General features: G+C 45.0%; 1 protein-coding gene across 7 annotated transcripts in view; it reads right to left on the bottom strand.

Annotated features, from left to right (window-relative positions):
• SOX13 (SRY-box transcription factor 13) overlaps positions 1-19,417 on the bottom strand; it is a 149,441-nt gene that overhangs the window by 25,486 nt on the left and 104,538 nt on the right. For 6 of the 7 annotated variants that reach the window (XM_053245367.1, XM_053245365.1, XM_053245366.1 and 3 more), the window contains exon 2: positions 6,074-6,281. In XM_053245367.1, the coding sequence (XP_053101342.1) occupies positions 6,074-6,280 (207 nt within the window). In that variant the 5' untranslated portion in view covers position 6,281. Of the gene's footprint in view, positions 1-6,073; positions 6,282-19,417 lie in introns of those variants that run through there. The other variant, XM_053245369.1, reaches the window with a different exon arrangement.

A 19,417-nucleotide genomic window follows, 5' to 3' on the forward strand; every position in this document is an offset into this window, starting at 1 on the left:
CCCTGAAAAAGAACCCTTCATGGTAAGTCTACCAATGTTTCTTTTTCTATGGTATAGGGGTCATCCTAACATGACGGGATGTACCCAAGCAAAAGAACAGGGAGGGAAGCAGATGGTTAAACCACCTGCTGCAACACTGTTCTCCCCACTGCAGCCTGCGCTGCATGGAAAGACGGAATTTTATAATGCTTAATGAAAGGTGACACAGAAGACCATGTCAACACCTTGCAAATCTCTTCCAAGGGCGCCCAAGCTGAGAACACAGCCGAGGTACTGGCACTCCTTGTAGAATGAGCAGTGATTCCCAGAGGCACTGACAAGTGCAGAGATTCATAGGCTAGAATGATCACGGCCCTAATCCACCAGCTCAAGGTAGCTTTAGTGACCCTAGATCCCATGGAAGAAGGGTGAAAAGACACAAATAAGGAATCAGTCTTCCTAAAGGGACTGGTACGGCCAATGTATAACCTAAGGGCCCTACGCACATCCAAAGTGTGACAGGATTTTTCTTGAGGATGAGATGGCTTAGGACAGAAGGAAGGCAGGACCACCTCCTGACTCCTATGATATGGTGAATTCACCTTAGGTAAAAAGGTCGGGTCCAATTTTAAAACCACAGAGTTTTTCTGAAAAACACATAACTCCTTCCATCTAGACAAGGCAGCTAGCTAAGAAACTCTCCTGGCCGATGTAATAGCCACGAGAAAAATGACCTTAAAAGATAACAATTTTAGAGATACTTCCCTGAGAGGCTCGAAGGGAGGTCTCGTCCGGGCATTCAAGACATTGTTAAGGTCACAGGAGGGAAACCTATGCACTGGAGGAAGAGCTCCAGAAGAGTTGTTAGCCCCATGCAAAAATCTGCTAATATGAGGATGCAGAACCGAAGACCCAGGAACAGACAAATTCAACACCGAGGACAAGGCTGAGGACTGACGATGTAAGGTGTTTGGGCGAAGACCCATATCAAGACCAGCTTGTAGGAAACCCAGGACCTCTGACACCCCTGCTGAAGGAGGGTGAAGCCAGTGCTTAACTCCCCAGGCACAAAAAGCTGACCACGTGAATTGATAAACACGAGAAGTAGATGGTCTTCTGGTGGCCAGAATAGTGTCCTGCACCTGTTTAGAGTATCCCTTGGCTGCTAGTGCCTTTGCTCAATCTCCATGCATGGAGCTGTAGCCATGCTGGGTCTGGATGAAACAGGGGCCCCTGAGAAAGGAGGTCCGATCTCAGAGGAATGGACCATGGTGGAAGTATTGACAGGGTTAGTAGGTCCAAAAACCACGGCCTGTGAGGCCAGTAAGGAGCTATCAGAATAAGTTCGGCTCTCTCCGCAAGGAACTTGGCTACAACCAAGGAGATGATCGGAACTGGCAAAAAAGCATACAGCAGACCCCAAGGCCATGGTGAAGTGAGGGCATCCGCTCCTTCCGCCTGATGACACATGTAGTGTGTGTAAAACCTGGCCAGTTTGGCATTGTTGCAAGACGTGAACAGATCCAACTCTGGAAGCCCCAACATGTCCACTATCTGATTGAAGACAGCTGGATGCAGAGCCCACTCTGCAGGATCCAAACACTGGCGACTCAGCCAGTCCACATGCAAGTTTGCAACTCCGCTCAGGTGTTCCACTGCGACAGGCCTCAGATGATGCTCTACCCAAGCAAACAGCTGATTCGATTCCCTCATGAGGGCCCTGGACCTGGTGCCCCCGATGACTGATGTGGGCCTTTGTGGTCACATTGTCGGTTCTTATGAGGACGTGCTTTCCCTCCACCAGATTCTGAAAGTGGAGAAGTGCCAGACGGACTGCTTTCAACTCAAGCCAGTTTATGTTGTTCTGCAGATCCGCTTGGGACCACAATCCTTGTGCGTGGTGCATGTGACAATGAGCTCCCCATCTGGAGAGACCTGCGTCTATCATGACAATCAGTTTGTCTGGTGTCTCCAAGGGAAGCCCACCAGATAACCACCATTCGAAGGAGGCCTTGACCCTGTGATGCAAAGGGACCTTCAAATGTTTCTTTTCTATAATAACCATTTGGAAAGGAAGGATGGCCCACTGAAGAGTCCTGGAATGCCACCTCGCCCAAGGCGTGCATTCTAGAGATGCTATCATCATCCCCATGATCTGAGTAAGAATCATGAGAGAACAGCTGCGCTTGTGTAGTAACAGCGTGATGACAGAAGTGATCTTTTCCTGACGTTCTGGTGTTAGAGACACCATGGCCGGCTGAGTATTGAATAGGCCCCCAGGTGTTGAAGATACTGAGACTGTTGTAAATGACTTTTCTGACGGTTGATGACAAAACTGTTCCCCTCCAATATCTAGACCGTCTGCTGCACATCCTGGGTAGCTAGCTCCCAAGACGAGGAATGAAGCAGCAGATTGTTCGGATACGGATGGATATGGATCCCCTGGAGACAGATGTGTGCAATTACTGCCACCATCAGTTTGGTAAACACCCGAGGTGCTGAGGAGAGCCCGAATGGAAGGGCCCTGTATTGATCCTGTCTCTGATTGTATGAGAACCTCAGGAAGCGTCGATAGTCCTGATGTTGGCACATGTAAGTATGCCTCGAAGAGGTCAATGGACGCCAAAAAATCCCCTGATCAAACCGTGGCATCGATCGACTTCAGGGACTCCATGAGAAAAGACCTTTTTCTGACATAACAGTTCAGCCATTTTTGATCCAGGATCACCCACCATGACCTGTCCTTTTGGGGAACTAAAAAGATCAAGAAAAAGACGCCTACACATGACTCTGTCAACGGTATGGGCTCTATAGCCCCAATATCCAACAGATGTTGGATGGCTTGATACATCAATAACCGTTTTGATATAAACTTTGATATAACCAATAACCTTGGACGTTGGTGTTACCAAGTGAAAATCGGGTGGATGTGTCAAAAAATCTATGGCGTACCCCCGATGAACAGTCTGGAGAGCCCACTGATAGGAAGAGGTTGCCGCCCAGGCCTCGGAGAATTTGAGAAGCCTGCCCCCTACCTGAATTGTGTCATTGCTTACGATTTTGTTGACTAGTGGTGTTGGGAAAGGTTCTGGACTGGAATCTGGTGGTTCCTCTGCCACGATTGTTCCAGGGCTGACGCCAGGCAGGTCTAAAAGACTGACTTCGGTTGTGTCTGGTATTGTCTCTGAATTGACCTCCCAGTGGTCGAACAAAAGCCCTGTTGGGATGAAAGGAAAATTGATAGAAGGAGTTCCCTCGAAAAGGCCTGCGAAACTCCCTATGCCCCCCGGGCATAGCCTTTTTCTTATCCCTGGTTTTGACCAAAAGGGGCTCCAGGGACTCCCCAAACAATTTAGCACCCAAGAAGGAAGTAGCCACCAAGGTAACCTTAGACTTTGAATCAACATGCCAATTTTTGAGCCATAAGCTCCTCCGAACTGCTATATCCGCAGCCATAGCCTAGGAGGCATGCTGAATGCAGTCCAGGGATGAATCCGCCATAAGCGTGGCAGCTTTAGCAAGCTTGTTCACACTCTGATGAAGTACCACATTTTCTGGAGGAATGAGCTTAATCAACTCCAAAGGACAGATGCCCTGGCAAAAATTGAATTTGTTGCTGCTGCCCTGATAATGGTGGCAGAAGCCTCGTGACCTTTGCACAGCAAGTGGTCCACTTTCTTGTCCTCAGGGAATTTCAAGTGTTCCTCACCTTCCTTATTCATCAAGGCCCCTGAAACGAGTTGTGCCACCAGTGCATCCACCACAGGAACCACTAAAACAGACATAATGTCATTAGGCAGGTTATACAATTTTTTAGGAATAGACAAGGTAGGCTTGGAAGATACGGGAATGCCCCATTCAGCCATCATGATATCTTTAAATTATGTAGGAAAAGCTACCGTAGCAGCTGAAGCTGTGGCTGAGGGAAAAACTTCCTGATCTAGGCCGGAAGCAGCAACAGACCCTGTCTCTGGAGCTACATCCTTAATGACCCTTTTGGCCTTGGCCAAGAGAACCTCATACTCCGTTAAAGAAAAAAGACATGTAGTACTAGGCTTTTCTGCAGGCATCTGTTCGTCAGACAATTCTCCCTCTTCCTTCTCAGACTCAGATGAATGTGTGTCTGAATAAACAGGTACAGAAGACGGCTGTACACCCTTAGGGGGAAGCTGTTGGGGTATAGGCAGCTGAGAAACCGCAGGTATAGCTAGTGTCGAAGAAGGAGGCAGTACACCTGCTCCTTCAAGTATCGGAGTTGGTGTTGGCACAGTACGCCTAAGGACCTTTGTGGGAGCCCCCTCTGAAGAGAAGACAGACCTGGGCTGTCTCCTCTTACGAAAATATCTGTTCCACTTTCCCAAGAATCTCTCTTTCTCACCATGAGGAATGGCCCGCCTTGCAGGGCTGGAGTCAGGAGAAGATGAAAATGAAGGGAGTCTCATATGTCCTTGTCTTGTATGCGGAATAGAAGGACCAGGCCCTCCTGGGGCAGAAGTAGTGCCCAACAAGGGAGCGACAAGAGACAGGCACTGCCTTGCAATAAAATCACCCAGCCATTGTGCAATATCAAGAGAAACATTCAGCCCTTGAGAACTACTCCCAACAGGTAGAACCGGGCATATAGGGGTGACAGGATCCACAGGCAACGGACCCTGAGGAGGGTCTTGAGGGAGGCATGGAAGGTCTCCAGGAACACTCGAACCCGGAGGTGGTAAGAGTTGGCACTGCAGGCAACAACGGACCCAGTGGGGAATCATGCAGTAGAAACGGACTCCGAGGGTGGGGGGTCAATGGAACACTCAGTCTCATCATTAATAGTGCTCTGCCCACCTTGCAAAAAGCCAACATCGGCCTGGACTAGCAAACCAGACCCCTGACCAGTAGAAACCTTCAGGACCCCAGGCACGGTTTCCCCGGCAGCCGAAGCTGTGCCCAAAATGGCCAACGGCAAAGAAACGGGAGGGAAAAGATCGGGCTGCTGCCCTTGTACTGCTTGCAACTGCAGCCGCTCAGTGAGGAGAACTCCCGGAGCGCGCTTGTGCTTCTCTCTCTCTTTTGCACCCTCTGAGTCTTTCAGGTGCTTTGTCTTTTTAACCGCTTTTTAAAGCGGAGTCACAGACGCAGCGAGATCCCCAGCCAACAACGGAGCCCCGGTCGGCAAAGACAAGCCGCCTGACTGAGGAGCAGTCAACTCAAGTGCCTTTGAGGCGGGAAGCAGCACCCGTCCGGGTTCCTTGCCTCGAGACTGTGAAAGAGGTCCCTCCGAGAGAAAACCTTTCAAGTGGTCCCCAACTTGGGATGCTTCCATGACACAAACTGTAAAAGGAGTCAAATTGAAAAATTAAAGAAAACAACAAACAATTTATATAACCAGAAAAGCGAACTCCCTTCCCCTCCTTGCACACAGAAGAAAAAGAAAGGGAGAAACTAGCCTGAAAAGCCTGAAAATATCAGAATTTCAGAAGAGTTAACAAAACTCAAACCAAGCACAGTCTAAGAGCAAGACAGGACTGGAACTGGGGATTGAGTGACAGATGCCTGACTATATAAACAGCGCCTGAATTTTGATTGGTCCTGTCTGGAGCATGCAGAGGCTGACAAACCTGTCATGTTAGGATGACCTCCCTATACCATAGAAAAGGGGGGCTTTCCCCCATGCCATTTTCCTGATCTAAAGTGCCACTAGGGAGCACATATTGCCCCAATGGGGCAAGTAGCAGCTTTGGTGGGGAGATTTAGATTGGGAAACTAGCATGGTTGAAAACAGCAAGATCTTAAAAACTCTCTCCCCAGTGCTGCTGTTCAAATGCAGACTTGGAGCTGCCAGGCTTCTTTTACATGAAAACCAAAGCAAAGGGAGAAGAACAGGTAGTTTGCAACGCTGGAAACTCAGTAGCTTTGTGCTTCTTTGTGATGCGACTCTGACCTTTTGGATGAAAAGAAAAGAAAAAGAAAAACATCTAGATGTTTATTAAGAACATCCACCTCACAGATTTAGAATTGAACAAGTCAGTTATATTTTTATACACAAGGCATTGGTTTATGTTTTTTGTGTGAACAAATACAGAAACGAACCCAAGAGAATTTGCCTCACCTCTGGGAGGGTCTGCGGATCTATGACTTCACTCAGTGGCAATGGTGATTTGTATGGTTTGTCAGAACCAGAGATAGTGCTGGTTGCCTCCTGCTGTATAGACTTGTAGCAGGTCTCACTCTTCTCTTCTGTTTTAATGGTGCAGTTCACCATGTTCCCAGCTCCATTGAGCTCCAGCTGAGGAGAGGCAGGGCTCCTCATGGACATCCTGTGAGGAAAGGGTGGGGGGGAGAGAACGGAAAATGGTTACGATGATAAAAATGGGTGGGCCAGTTGCTCACTCTAGACTTCTTCCAGATGCTGAACAAAGCATAACATGGGGACCACCAGTGGATAGGTTGCATAGATAATTAGATGGCATTCTTCTCACTGAAACTTTTAGGGCCACATTCCCACATGATTTAAATTCAATATGAAGGCTTGCCTCCGAAAGAGAATGTATTTATTTAAAAACTAATAACACACCTTATCCTATGCCCAAGTAACTAACCACTAAAACAACAACATTTTACAAAATATATTGATTAAGTGCCATCAAGTCTGTGCCGACTCTTAACGACCACATAGATCGGTTCTCTCCAGGATGATCTGTCTTCAACTTGGCCTTTAAGGTCTCTCAGTGGTGCATTCGCTGTTGTTGTAATCAAGGCCATCCACCTTGCTGTTGGTCATCAAAGACCTCAACAAACCGCACCCCAAAGTTAAAAAGCAGCATAATAGTCCTCAAAAGCTAAATTAAGAAGATGTGCTTTATATTATCTTGCTAAAACTTGAAAGGGAGGTGTTCTGATTTTGAAATTTAAGAGCTGCCACAAATAATTCCCTTACTCTTTTAACAAAGAAGTAGCAGGGTCCTTTCTCTAGCTCTGCTTAAGTGTGTGTGGGCAATGCTCATATGAGGAGAGTTGCTCTCCAAAATATTCAAATTCCAGGCCATGCACGGTTTTAAATGTAAGCATCAGCACCTTGAATTGGGCCAGGAGATTAACCAACTGTCAGGGCAATTTCCAGATAAGTGGCTGAATATGCTCCCTCCTCCCACTATTTGTTAGGAGGCAAGTGACAGCATTCTGCACCAGCCACAGTGTTGTCAAGGTTGATCCTCACAGAGACTCTGAGGAGAGTAAGCCTGGGGAAGAAGAGGAGTCTGCCCCAGCCCAGATCCCTGCCTCTGGAACTACAGTGCCAGGGCAGCCAGAACTGGCCACAACCACAGGGGAGTCCTGGAGATCTGTTGGGCCCTGTCCGCTTCCTCGAGTCCCCTCCATCGCCCTGCGCCTCCCCAGAAGAAGAGGTGATGCTGGGTCTGGATGAAGCTTCTGCTGCAAACAACCTAGGCTACCTGGGGAGGGGAAAACCCAGCCAGAATGTCTCTTTGGGAGGAGGGCTGCTGTAGAAGTCCAGGAAGCGGTGGGGCACCTGCCAGCCAAATAAGCCTTCAGTTATTATCTGTACCTTTCCTGGTCCAGCAGCTCCTCTGTGAGCTTGTGGCTCCAGCTGCTTGTCTTATAGCCCTGCCTTGCAACCTTGCCTGGCTGCTGTGCTTTGCCACCTCGCCTAATCTGGATTCAGACAAATATCCAAGTCATCTTCAATAGGCCACCCCAGAAGAATGTGATACTGATGGACCTGCCGAACAACAGCAGCAATGAAAGTATGCATAGGCATGGCTAAGAGCAATGGGGTAAGAGCAAATCCTTCAAGCAGGTGCAGGACAGAGTTACAAAGTGAAAGATCTCTGTGTTCTTTGTGCATTTCAGCATAGACGTGCTGTTCATGCTTTTTCATGTGCAGAAGCAACAACCACATAGGGGAAATGTATAGGTGAGCTGGTCCTCAGAGGCGACTTGCCTGGGACCTCTAAGAACTCTCAGGACCGAAACAAGAGCGCTGTAGCCACACAGCCATTTTCTGGTCATAGTGAGACCAAAGAGGAGCAGAAGCACAAAGGGGTTGGGGCAGGAGCAGTCATTGCGACTGGCCAAGTGCCACCATCACTGCCACTCGGAGCTCTGGAAAAGCGCAGGGCAGTAATTACATAACAAACAAAGCCTGTCTCAAGCTGTGAATTAATCAAACTGCTGAAAATAAAACCTTCCTCTCAGGAACTTCAGACAAAAGAAATGAAAACAACAAGGCTGGCTGGGTAATGAAAAGCCAGCACACTGAATAGGGGACAAAAGGAAGTGGAACAATAGGGTGTTGGACAAAAGCAATAAAGTAAAGGGAAGTGTGACAGCTGAACAATGGGGCACTGTGCACGCCAGAGTTTCTGATCTTAGCAGGGCTTTTTTATCTCGGTTCCCTGCCCTTCTCTGAACAAATCATTGTGCTTTTCAGGCTATTGGGTTTCCTTTGCCGCTTGCTTTTTGGCTCCTACAGCCATTCCAGTCAGAAACTCGTGTCCTTCCATTTTCATCCCTGGTACAGTCCTGTCCATGAGGCTCACCAGAGACCAAATAGATTCATCTTCCAGAGACAAAAGCCATCCATGTGTTGGGGAGGAACGCTGATAAGTGACAGCAACCCATCTCACCCCACCCCGATGCCAACTGCATTATGTAGTCTTTGGCTCACCCATCTGATGGCAACAAAGCAGTTCTCTCTGCCACTGGCATGACACTGTCAAAGGAAAGATTTCTTTGGTCTTTATTTGCCCTGGCTGCTTAAAAGCTTGACTAAGATGTCCATTGTGGGGCAATTTTAAAATTCCTGTAGTTGCAGAGCCCTATATTGTTAGATCTTTATCTACTTACATCAAGCAAGAGGCTGATAATACATTATGGTAAGGGCACTTCCTGACAGGGTATTTTTCATGTGTCAAGGAGGCTGATTCAGAGCACTCAGCACCAGCAAGAACTGTACTGATCTCTCCCAGCCCAAACAGCAGACTAAGGAATTAAGCCGGTTCGGTATATGTGGCACAACTGAATAACGAAACTCCGCTTTTATACCAAGTGTTCAAAGCACATGACATACTTTATATCAGTAAGACTTACCACAGCCCTGTAAGGTAGGCCAGTATTATTCTCCCTATATGGCGGGGAGGGGGGAAATGAGAGCAAAGTATAGTGGTTTACCTAAGGACATATGGCAAGTTCACAGCAGAGACAAGACCGAACCAGGATTTCCTGGTTCACACCTCAGTCACTTAGCCATGACATGACAAGTAGTTCTCTGTTGGGTGCAGGAATTCCTGAGGTACTGTTATGCAACGTACTGCACAACTCTGTACCTCTTGATTAGAGACAATGCATGCCATGCTTCCAACGTAGTGCTAAACTGCAAAATGACCAGCAGTGCGAGAAACTGCCATCTAGGCATGTCCCCTGACAGACTGCACGGGGTGAAAGATTGAGCATTCCTTACAAAAAGCAGCACAATTGGCCTTAGAAGGAAATCCTGGGGCAACGTATTTTGTGTTCTCGGTGAGCATGTAAAAGCTCTGAATATGTTGCTGGCTACCATCACATTCTTTCTGCTGAAGTGTGTTAATCCCTTATGAGCCTAATTGACCCATTGCATGAGAACTAAAATGGACTCAGATCCTCCACACATGGTTTATTGCAATGTAGGCCATTTCCCTGCTAACATCTCATGAATTCTTCCCCACCCCGCACTCAAAAGAGTGATAAATGTGAACATTACAGATTGGCTGCCTCTTAGGCACACATTACTGCTTCAGAAACATAACAATCATACATGTCAACCAGCACAGTTTACATTGGAATATAGGAATATAGGTGAACCTTGGTATCTGCGGGGGTTCCTTTCTCCTCTATTACTGCAGATACTGAAACTACAGATACTGAGGCATTCAGTCAGTAGGATGGGGGGGGGGGTAGGTTCCCGGAGGCTAAAAAACCACATTAAAAACTGCAAAAAAAAATGTTTTTTTTAAGGGCAAAATAAGGTGCCCTACCATGCTCCTCAGGCCTTCAGCAGTCTAATGATGCCCCCACTCATCCCAAAGTCCCAGTTTTTCTATTAAAAATCCGTGGGGGGGTGGAAATGCTGTTTTTAGTATGGCAACCGGAAATGACCTCTGAGGTCATTTTTTTTGCAGTCCCGAAGCCATAGATATGTGGGTTTTGACCCTTTCATATCCACGGATAATGGAGAGGAGAGCTGGTCTTGTGGTAGCAAGCATGACTTGCCCCCCTAGCTAAGCAGAGTCTGCCCTGGTTGCATTTGAATGGGAGACCACATGTGAGCACTGTAAGATATTCCCCTCAGGTGATGGAGCCTGTGAAGAGCAGAAGGTTACAAGTTCTCTCCCTGGCATCTCCAAGATAGGGCTGAGAGAGATTCCTGCTTGCTGCAGCCTTGGATAAGCCGCTGCCAGTCTGTAGACAATACTGAGCTAGACAGACCAATAGTCTGACTCAGTATACGGCAGCTTCCTATGTTCCTATGAGGTCGGGTAACAATTGGTGGACCACGAAACCTCAAACAGCAGAAACGCATATAGTGAGGTCCACCTTGCTCAATATTGTCTATACTGACTGGCAGTAGCTCTCCAAGGTTTCAGTAAGGAGTCTCTCTCAGCTCTATCTGGCGATGCTGCAAACTTCCTTCTCCCGCAGAAAAATTCCTGCTGATATCCATATTCCAGCACCACCACCGATAATTGTTCTTTTCTCTATCTCTACCTGTTATTTCTTTCATTTTTTGTCATGAAGAAAATTAAGAGTTCCTGAAATTGTCATTTGGCTATATTTGCAAATGAACCATGCTTGTCAATGCTTATTGCAAAACAAAGACCTCAAAACAAAGATCATCTTTAGGGGTCAGCGTCTCACCCCCACTTTAGATATTAAGGGACGTTGGTTAGGGAACTAGCTCAGACTGCAGCAAATCCTGTGCAGAGGACCTGAGGCCATCTCTCACAAGGTATCATAAGATTCATTTTACAGAAGAGCTCAAAGGATCTGCCGAAGGTCAGAGTTAGAGAAATGTAAAAAGCATCTTCAGGGCACCCTGTCCTGCAGATACAATGGGCAGAAATGAAAATGAGCTGAGCAAAAAGGAAACCCATGCTTTCGTTCCAGTCCTTATTACTTCAGAAAGCCTGCTGAATGCATAACCCCATTATGCCGAAGGGGAAAGAAAGCCATATTCTTGTTGCAGGTCTCTCTCACTCGTTTGCTTGCTCGCTGCTATGTAGCCACGTAAGAGGGCTGCATTGTCATCCAGACAATGGAGGAATCAAGAACAATCAGTTGGTGGCAAGCTGAAAATGTATTCATTTTCAAAGAGCGCACAAAGGGAAAGTTCCAATCCTCCGGTGGGTCAGATTCCTATTGTACTTAACCTTTTGGTACCACTGGAAGTTTACTCTCCAAATGGGTCCCTTACTTTAATAGGTGTCTGTTTGAAAGGGGACTCATTGTATTTTTATTACATGGTTTGCTGAACAAAAATACAGCCGGTTATCTCGTTATGAGGCTCGTTTCAGTGAAGGGCTGGTTCCCCATTTTAATAGTCTCAGGGGGTGCACCTTAAGGTGTTTGCTCAAAAGCAAACAATGGAAAACAGGTACAATTGGCCTGATAGATGGAAAATGTCTTCCTGTAATAGGGCTTTTCTTTTAATGTTTCCTTTTCTTACACTGGGTGGGAGGGCTGAGCAAAGCTTGAAATCTTCTAATATACAAGACAAAGAGAGGTGATGTGGCAGTGGCCAAGAATTTTGGCACAATTCAAAAAAGGGGTTGGTATTTATTTGCCTACTGAAACAACCCCAATGGAAAAATACTACAAAGCACTGCTGTTCATAAATTACTAAATAATTATTTAGCATTTATATAGAACAGTTATGCAAAATTAAACCAGTGCAGACACACTTCGACACACATTTCCAAACCATGTGCTTACTGATTTAAGTATTTCCACAAGAGTACTTTTGCCTAAGCCACCTAATGGAGCAGCAGGGAAATAACTTGATTATCAAGCCAGAGGTTGACGGTTCAAATCCCTGCTGGTATGTATCCCAGACTATGGGAAGCACCTATATCAGGCAGCAGCGATATAAGAAGATGCTGAAAGGCATCATCTCATACTGTGTGGGAGGAGGCAATGGTAAACCCCTCCTGTATTCTACAAAAGACAACTACAGGGCTCTGTGGTCACCAGGAGTTGAAACCGACTCAACGGCACACTTTACTTTTACTTTTGCCCAAGACCACCAACATTTCCTTAGATGCCTGCAGCAGCTTGAGCCAATCAGAAAAACCAGCATAAGTTTGGGTAACATGTCAGTCATTGTAACCCACTTACACCATTGGATTCATATCTAGGCTTATTTGAAACAAGTTGGTTAGAATAAACCAAAATGGGTCAGTTTGGACATTACAACGGATCTTGGGTTTTTTCTAATCTAAATTGGCAGCAGAATTCCTGGGGCTCATGTGAACAGGGTAGGGGGGGCCGGGTGTATGTGTGCACTCCCAAGTTTCAGGGACGTCACACAGGACCCAGCTTTAACTGGTTCTGTGTGACATCTGAATCAGCCCATTATTATTTCCACAAGAGACAAGAATCAGTGACTTGCCCAATTGAACACATGAAACTATTCTATGCTAAATCACACCTGGCCCAATACTGTGATGTCCAGTCCAACTGGTAACTACTCTCTCTGACAGAGGTCTCTCCCAGTTCTGCAACCCGAGAAGCCCAATTTGAATTTGGGACCTTCAGCATGTAAAGTATGTGTGCTCTGTCACTAAGACATAATCTCTTCCACAGCTAAGCACAGATTTAAATCCAAGTACTACTGTATCCCATGTCCAACTTTTCTTTTCACTGAATGACACTGGTTTGGGAAAGAAAGATACATTTCCTAACTATGAGCAATTCAGATGATACCTTCAGAATGATAAGATTATATTACACCAGTTCCCTCAGACCTGTATTCTGAACTTGCCTCTTATCAATATTGATTTTTTAAAAACCACTTTCCATTATTAGTCTGTATCAATTTAACTTCCAGTTTGTGGTTGTATGTGAAACTGTCAGAGATCTAACCATTCTGAAGTAATATTGATGGGATGCAGTTTGATAAATTGACCCAGCAGAAGCAGTCCTGACCAGGCACCTACTCTGAAAGTACAGTGCTAGCCACTTCTTTAGTCAGGATGCTGAGCTGAACCAGGATGAGAGATGAATCACTTCTGCTTGGCAAAAGTCGGGTCACAAAGTAGACTTCCCAGTATGCCTCACTGAAAGTAGAATGCCACCACTACCCCTATACCCAACTAGGGATGTGCAAGCATTGGCGTTCGGCAGTGTGTGGGGGGGTACTTTTAAGGAGCAGGGAGGGCTGTCTCCCGCCGGCGCTCTCACCAAAATGGATGGTGCGGCATGGCAGCGTACCTCCTTGCCACCTTGGTTAGTGTCAAACTGGAAGTGCCCAACATGCGTGCGTGAGGGAAACGCGGTGGCGGTAAGGACACCCTCCCTGCTCCTTAAAAGGTAACCACCACCCACCACACACTGCCAATGGACCAGCTGAATGCTGGACCAAGTTCAGAGGTCTGGAAAAGGACCTCCAAACTGGTTCGTGTACATCCCTATACCCAACATTATGTTTTATTAATACATCTCTGGGCTGGTTCAGACAATACCTTACTGCTTTCACAATTAGAAAGGTGACACACTGAGAGTGTCCCTGTCACCAGTGTTCCCTCTAAGGTGTGCATGTGTGCGCACGGTCACACATTTTTTAATGTGTGCTCAGTTAATTTTAGATCCCGCTCAAGGTGCATCAGGAAGGCCCCATTCTGGATGCATGTGCACATACACTGCTTTGATACTGCCACCCAGAACAAAACTCATTCCACACATAGATGAAAAAAATTAGAGAGAACACTGCCTGTCACAACGTCTTCTGTGGACATCCCAGTGTCCTCCTGGCAAGTCCCTGTACTGTGCAGAGCTGCCATTCAGATGATCAGCCCTCTCCATTGATGAACATGCTGAGAGGGTGCTGTGACGACCACAGAAAACATTATAACAGGGGTGCTCTCAGCATGTCCCCTTTGCTTGGGCTGGGGAAGGTATTCTCCAAACTGGTCCACTGTTAGTAAGGTCTTTATCTCAGAGAATCTCATCCTTACAGGTGGATATACAAGTGAATAATCAAAGCTGGGTCAATTTATCCGAAAGCCCAAAATGTAAAATCTTATAATGGCGCCAGACTCTCTCAACAGTGACCATACAACTTTCCCCCCATTCCATTGTTATTCCTTTGTGGCACACATCCTGCTATTCTCCCTCTCTGCACTGCCACCCTTCCTGGCTAAAACCTGGCTCTGTCTCTCTTGTTTGTTCTACAGGGGAGTGACTCCAGTGCCAGCAACAGACACTTTAAAAATAGCTGCCCAGGGACTGGCATTATATGAACATTTACAGATCTGAGAGCAGGGAATGGCACCTTCTTGAGTAGGAAAAAATTTGCTTCAACCAGTCAACATCTTAACCATATATAGTTTCTAAACAAACCAACAAAACACAGTTGCAGTCATGACCAATGATATCAATTAAAGCAAGCTCTCCAATTCCAATGGCTTCAAAGTAGTGGATGGGGCCTGATACAAATTTGGATGGAACAAGATCCAAGAGTCAGAAAACATTTGCCCAGTAAGGAGAATGTGATGACTATCCTCCTTGATCCCCTGAAGAAAATGTATTCTTGACGTTAGGGTGCCCTGTGATTACCTTTAGAAAAGTATATTCTTTGCATATTCTTTATACTGATATATTCTTCACTTTGTATAAATAAAGAGACTGGCTGACATTCTGAGTAACCAAGGATGCTTGCTTTGAAGGATTGCAGGGACATGCTGGCGCTGGGAATCCTCACACTACTCTCCCAGTACCCCTGCACATGTTCCTGCAGTACTTGAAGTGCTTAATAACTCATGATGTCAGCCACTGACTGTAAAATATTTTTATTGATTTTTAAAATTTTTATTGGTTTTTACAATATCTTAACAATCCCGTTACATCTAATTAAGTAAATATAGACTTCCCGCTCATCAATCTGCGCAATTCATTAACTATACAAGTCAACCATTGCTATAGTAGTTCAAAACATATATCTTACACATTGCAAACTCGATTTTGCTCTACCCAACCTGCTATTATTACTAAATTTCAAACCCTGCTGAAAGGTCCATATTAGAAAAATAGTTCTTTAAGTATAGTAAGAATGGTTTCCAATCTTCTTTAAAAGATTCCAAGTTTTCATCCCTTATCAGTACTGTAAGTTTTGCCATCTCAGCATATTCCAAAATTTTTATCAACCAATCTTCTTTTGAGGGCATTTCATTGTCCTTCCATTTCTGCGCATATACTATTCTGGCCGCTGTGGTTGCATACATAAAAAATGTTAAGTTTCTTCTGGAAAACTCTCCTTGCGTTATTCCCAGCAGGAAGTATTCTGGCCTCTTAGGAAATGTCATTTAAAAAATTTTCTTCAACTCATTATATATCATATCCCAAAAGGCCTTTGCCTTCCCGCAAGACCACCACATATGAAAAAAAAGTTCCTTCACAATGTCCACATTTCCAACATTTGTTTGGAACATTTTTATACATTAATACTAATTTTTTGGGTGTCAAGTACCACCTAAACATCATCTTATAATAATTTTCTTTTAAAGTATAACATGCAGTGAACTTTAAATCCATTGACTGTAAAATATTTTTAAGTAATGTCATTAAGTGATTTATCTGAGAATTTTGTTTCCAGTTACCTAAATTCATTCATTCCCTCCCTCTCCCTCTCTCTCACACACACCCATTAGAAAGAGTTGTATTGAACAGACATGGCTATCTGTTTTGTGTCTACTTTAGGAATTTGGCTATCCAAACAGAGGGTTCTAGAACTGAAAGAATGTGTGATCCAGACCTTCTGTTAGTTCTACAGATGGGGCTTTATCTATGACAGAGTAACATGGCCTCCAGCCCATGAAACACCCTTATACTGAGTCAGCCCATTGGTCCATTTTGCCTACTCTTGTCTATTCTGACTGGAAGTGGTTCGCTAAGGACTCAGGCAGAGGTTGTTCCTATCACCTGCTACCCCTTCTTTTGCTTGGAGATGCTGGGGGTTGAGCTTGCATGCAATGCACATGCTCTACCACTGAATGATGGCACCCTCATCACTACCAATAAGTCAACTACCCAATTTGACCTCTAGTGATTCGACATCTAGCGTGTGAATTGAATCTCCCATTTTGATAATACGAGGACTGCCATGATTTTATGTTCTCTGCTCATGAATTAAATATTCATAGCAGCAGTAATTCTGATAGTGCCTGGGACTAAATGGGGTTGGCTAACTGCAGTTTTTTGTATTTCCAAATGGAGAGCCTCCATGGGTTCTGTGCCCCAGCCTGCCATCATGTAACTTGAGATTTTCTGCAGCAGGCATAGTTCTAACCTAATTAGTCCACGGAGGACTTGCTTCATGGAGATATTAAAAACTGAAGTAAACATCAGAGGGGACTTAACATTATACCTATAGAAATATATTTTAGAAAAATGTACATTTCCTCCTCCCAAATGTGTATTTTCACTATGAAATCATATTAGCTTAACCAAATATCATACTAGTCTTGTGTAGAAATGAGGCAATGTTCAATGTGGATTTTTAAGTATTGTTTTTAAAAAACCTAGAAGACTGCTGAGCAAGACAAAATTACAAATACAATCTTATGTACAGTTTAATACTAGTGACAGTTTATGGCCCCAGGAATAACTGGAGAGACTAGCTTATTCACAATCTTCTGTACTGTCTAAAGGTAGACGGAACAATGATAAGGAAAGTTTCTATTCTACCACATGACTCAATTGTCCATAGGTGAATAGGTATTTAGGCAGAATAGAGAGCTGATGGAATAGTAGCATTTAGGAACACTGTGCTATATTCTAGATGACACTTCAAACAGGTGTCTCTGTATTTCCATTCAGTTCATGCATAAAATATTTCCCACCCAAGCAATCAAGTCCCATTAGTTTCCAAGGTCTTAGGAAGAGGACTGCCAACCAATGGTTTTTCAAAATGTGAAATAAACGTGTAGATTAATGTCCACCCAGAAACTAAGCTAGGCCCACATGGTAATCAGATAGATGGGTTTGCAGAAAAGCTCAGCAAGCATTGAAAAAAATTGGACAAGCAATAGGTGTTTAATGCATAGAACTATTGACAAGTCCCCCTCCCCACATGTATACCCAATGAATGGGAAGTGGAACTGCCCTTCAAGTTCTGCCCTAAGCACTGGTCTGCCAGTGGCCCTGCTGCCAACCTCCATGCGTGGGTGGGACTTCAGACAGGATGCCTGTATACAAACAACTGTATGTACCTATGCACTTAAAACAGCAGGTGATCCACACCATCCAGAAGCCTAATTGCACGCCATGGAGAAACTACATCCATATAGTTGTGTGTGCATCCCTTTTCTTTCAGATGCTATGCCAAATGCACAAGCAGTAAAGGGACAGGGCAGAGCCAGGGAGCATGGTCCTGCTTCCCCCTCCATGCATTTGGCACACAGAGAAACCCACAAATTTAGGCTTAGCTCGCTAGCCAGCCATTATTTGCGGTTCATCACCAGTCCCCTCTCTTTCCTCAAATCTTTTTTAATAGCATGCAGACAGAGGATTTAGGAGAGAAGCAGGTCTTCTGTCATTTGAACTGGAATATGGAGATGGTAAGAAACAATGGGAGCCCTCTCCTTCAGTTCAGAAAGGATTCCTGCTGTTTCTTACCTTCTCAACAACGGCAGTGGAAATGTGACCTCTGGGGAGGAGATCTGTGTGGTACTTGGTGTCCTGCTCCCCAGAGGGCTGGAGGCACTTGCTACTGGTGAACGGGCAATAGGATTTGTAGATGTCTGGCCATACACATACACATGGGAGAGGAAGAGAACCTTCTTGCATGCAGAAGGTTCCAAGTTTTGCATGCAGAAGGTTCCTGGCGTCTCCAAGATAGGGCTGAGACTCCTGCCTGCAACTTTGGAGAAGCCGCTGCCAGTCTGTGTAGACAATACTGAGCTAGATGGACCAATGGTCTGATTCGTTATATGGCAGCTGCCTATGTTCCTATGACTGTGTAATGCTAGCGAGGGGAACATAGCAAGGAATCCACACTGGGGGGTCCTCTTGTATAAGTAGGTACTGGGGAGTGTCAACTCCATGTCCAGTTCTTAGCTGAGCCAGGACAACTTTCTCCCTTCAGCCTTTGAGGTATTCTAGCATTTGATCATGATCAGAGTATTAGTTTGAGCCAAATCATGCATATTAATTTTGGCCTCCATGAGCACAGAGCCAAGCTGATTATGTTGCCCTTGCTAGAATCAAAACCTGTGGTTCCAGAGTGTCTACATATTTTGGCCCTGAACTGCTCCTCTGGCTTCAGTCCCAAAAGGCAATAGGATCACCTCAACACAATTAAAAAAATCTCTTTAAAACCTGTCCTACTCCGATTCCCTGCCGACCTACAACCAGCCCCAACTAAAACAGAAATCCTTGATATTATGAGTCACATGACATACTAAAGAAGGTACATTCCTACCATCTCCAGAGGTCATTTCTTCAGTAACCTCATAAGAACCATTTACAGGTGGGAGCAATTGACATTTTTCTTACACTCTGATGCATCCTGTTACATTTCTCTATTAAAATATTTATAACCCCATTTTCATTTACAGTACCTTAAGGCAGCTAACAAAACACATTATCACAATAGAAAAACATACTAAAACATACCATGTTTTTAAAATACCCAACAGAAACTAATGAGCAGCCACATTAATCACAACAACCATTTTTGCAAGGGCGGTATATAAATCAAGTAAACAAACGAACAAGCTAGCTAGCTAGCCAACCAACCAAAAACAAAACAGAAATTGGAAGGGGGAAGCAATAAGGTAGTGATGGCAACCCAAAAATCCTCTAGAAAAGGGCCACTTGACCGGCATCTAAAGATTGGCAACAAAGAAGAGCAAGATTAACTTCCCTAAAGAGGGAGTTTCACACTTTGGTAGCACTGCAAATGAAACTGTCTCATGTTGCCATATGCTGTGCTTCAAATGGTGGTGGCAAATGTCAGGTCTCCAATACCCCTGACTACATTTCATCCCCCCACCCTTTTCTCCTTGGGAATGTTGGTCATTAACAAATATTGAGTGAAAATTTAGTCCACAGCAAATGTAACAAAAAGAATGAATTGTAGTAAACGCACTGATGTGATTCTGAGCAAGGTATAAGATTTGTGACATTCTCCTGAACCAAGGGTGTCTCCTTGAAGAGCAGTATGGCAAATAAGTGTAAATACACT

The sequence above is a fragment of the Hemicordylus capensis genome, chromosome 4 (assembly GCF_027244095.1).
Source record: "Hemicordylus capensis ecotype Gifberg chromosome 4, rHemCap1.1.pri, whole genome shotgun sequence".
NCBI lineage: Eukaryota > Metazoa > Chordata > Lepidosauria > Squamata > Cordylidae > Hemicordylus > Hemicordylus capensis.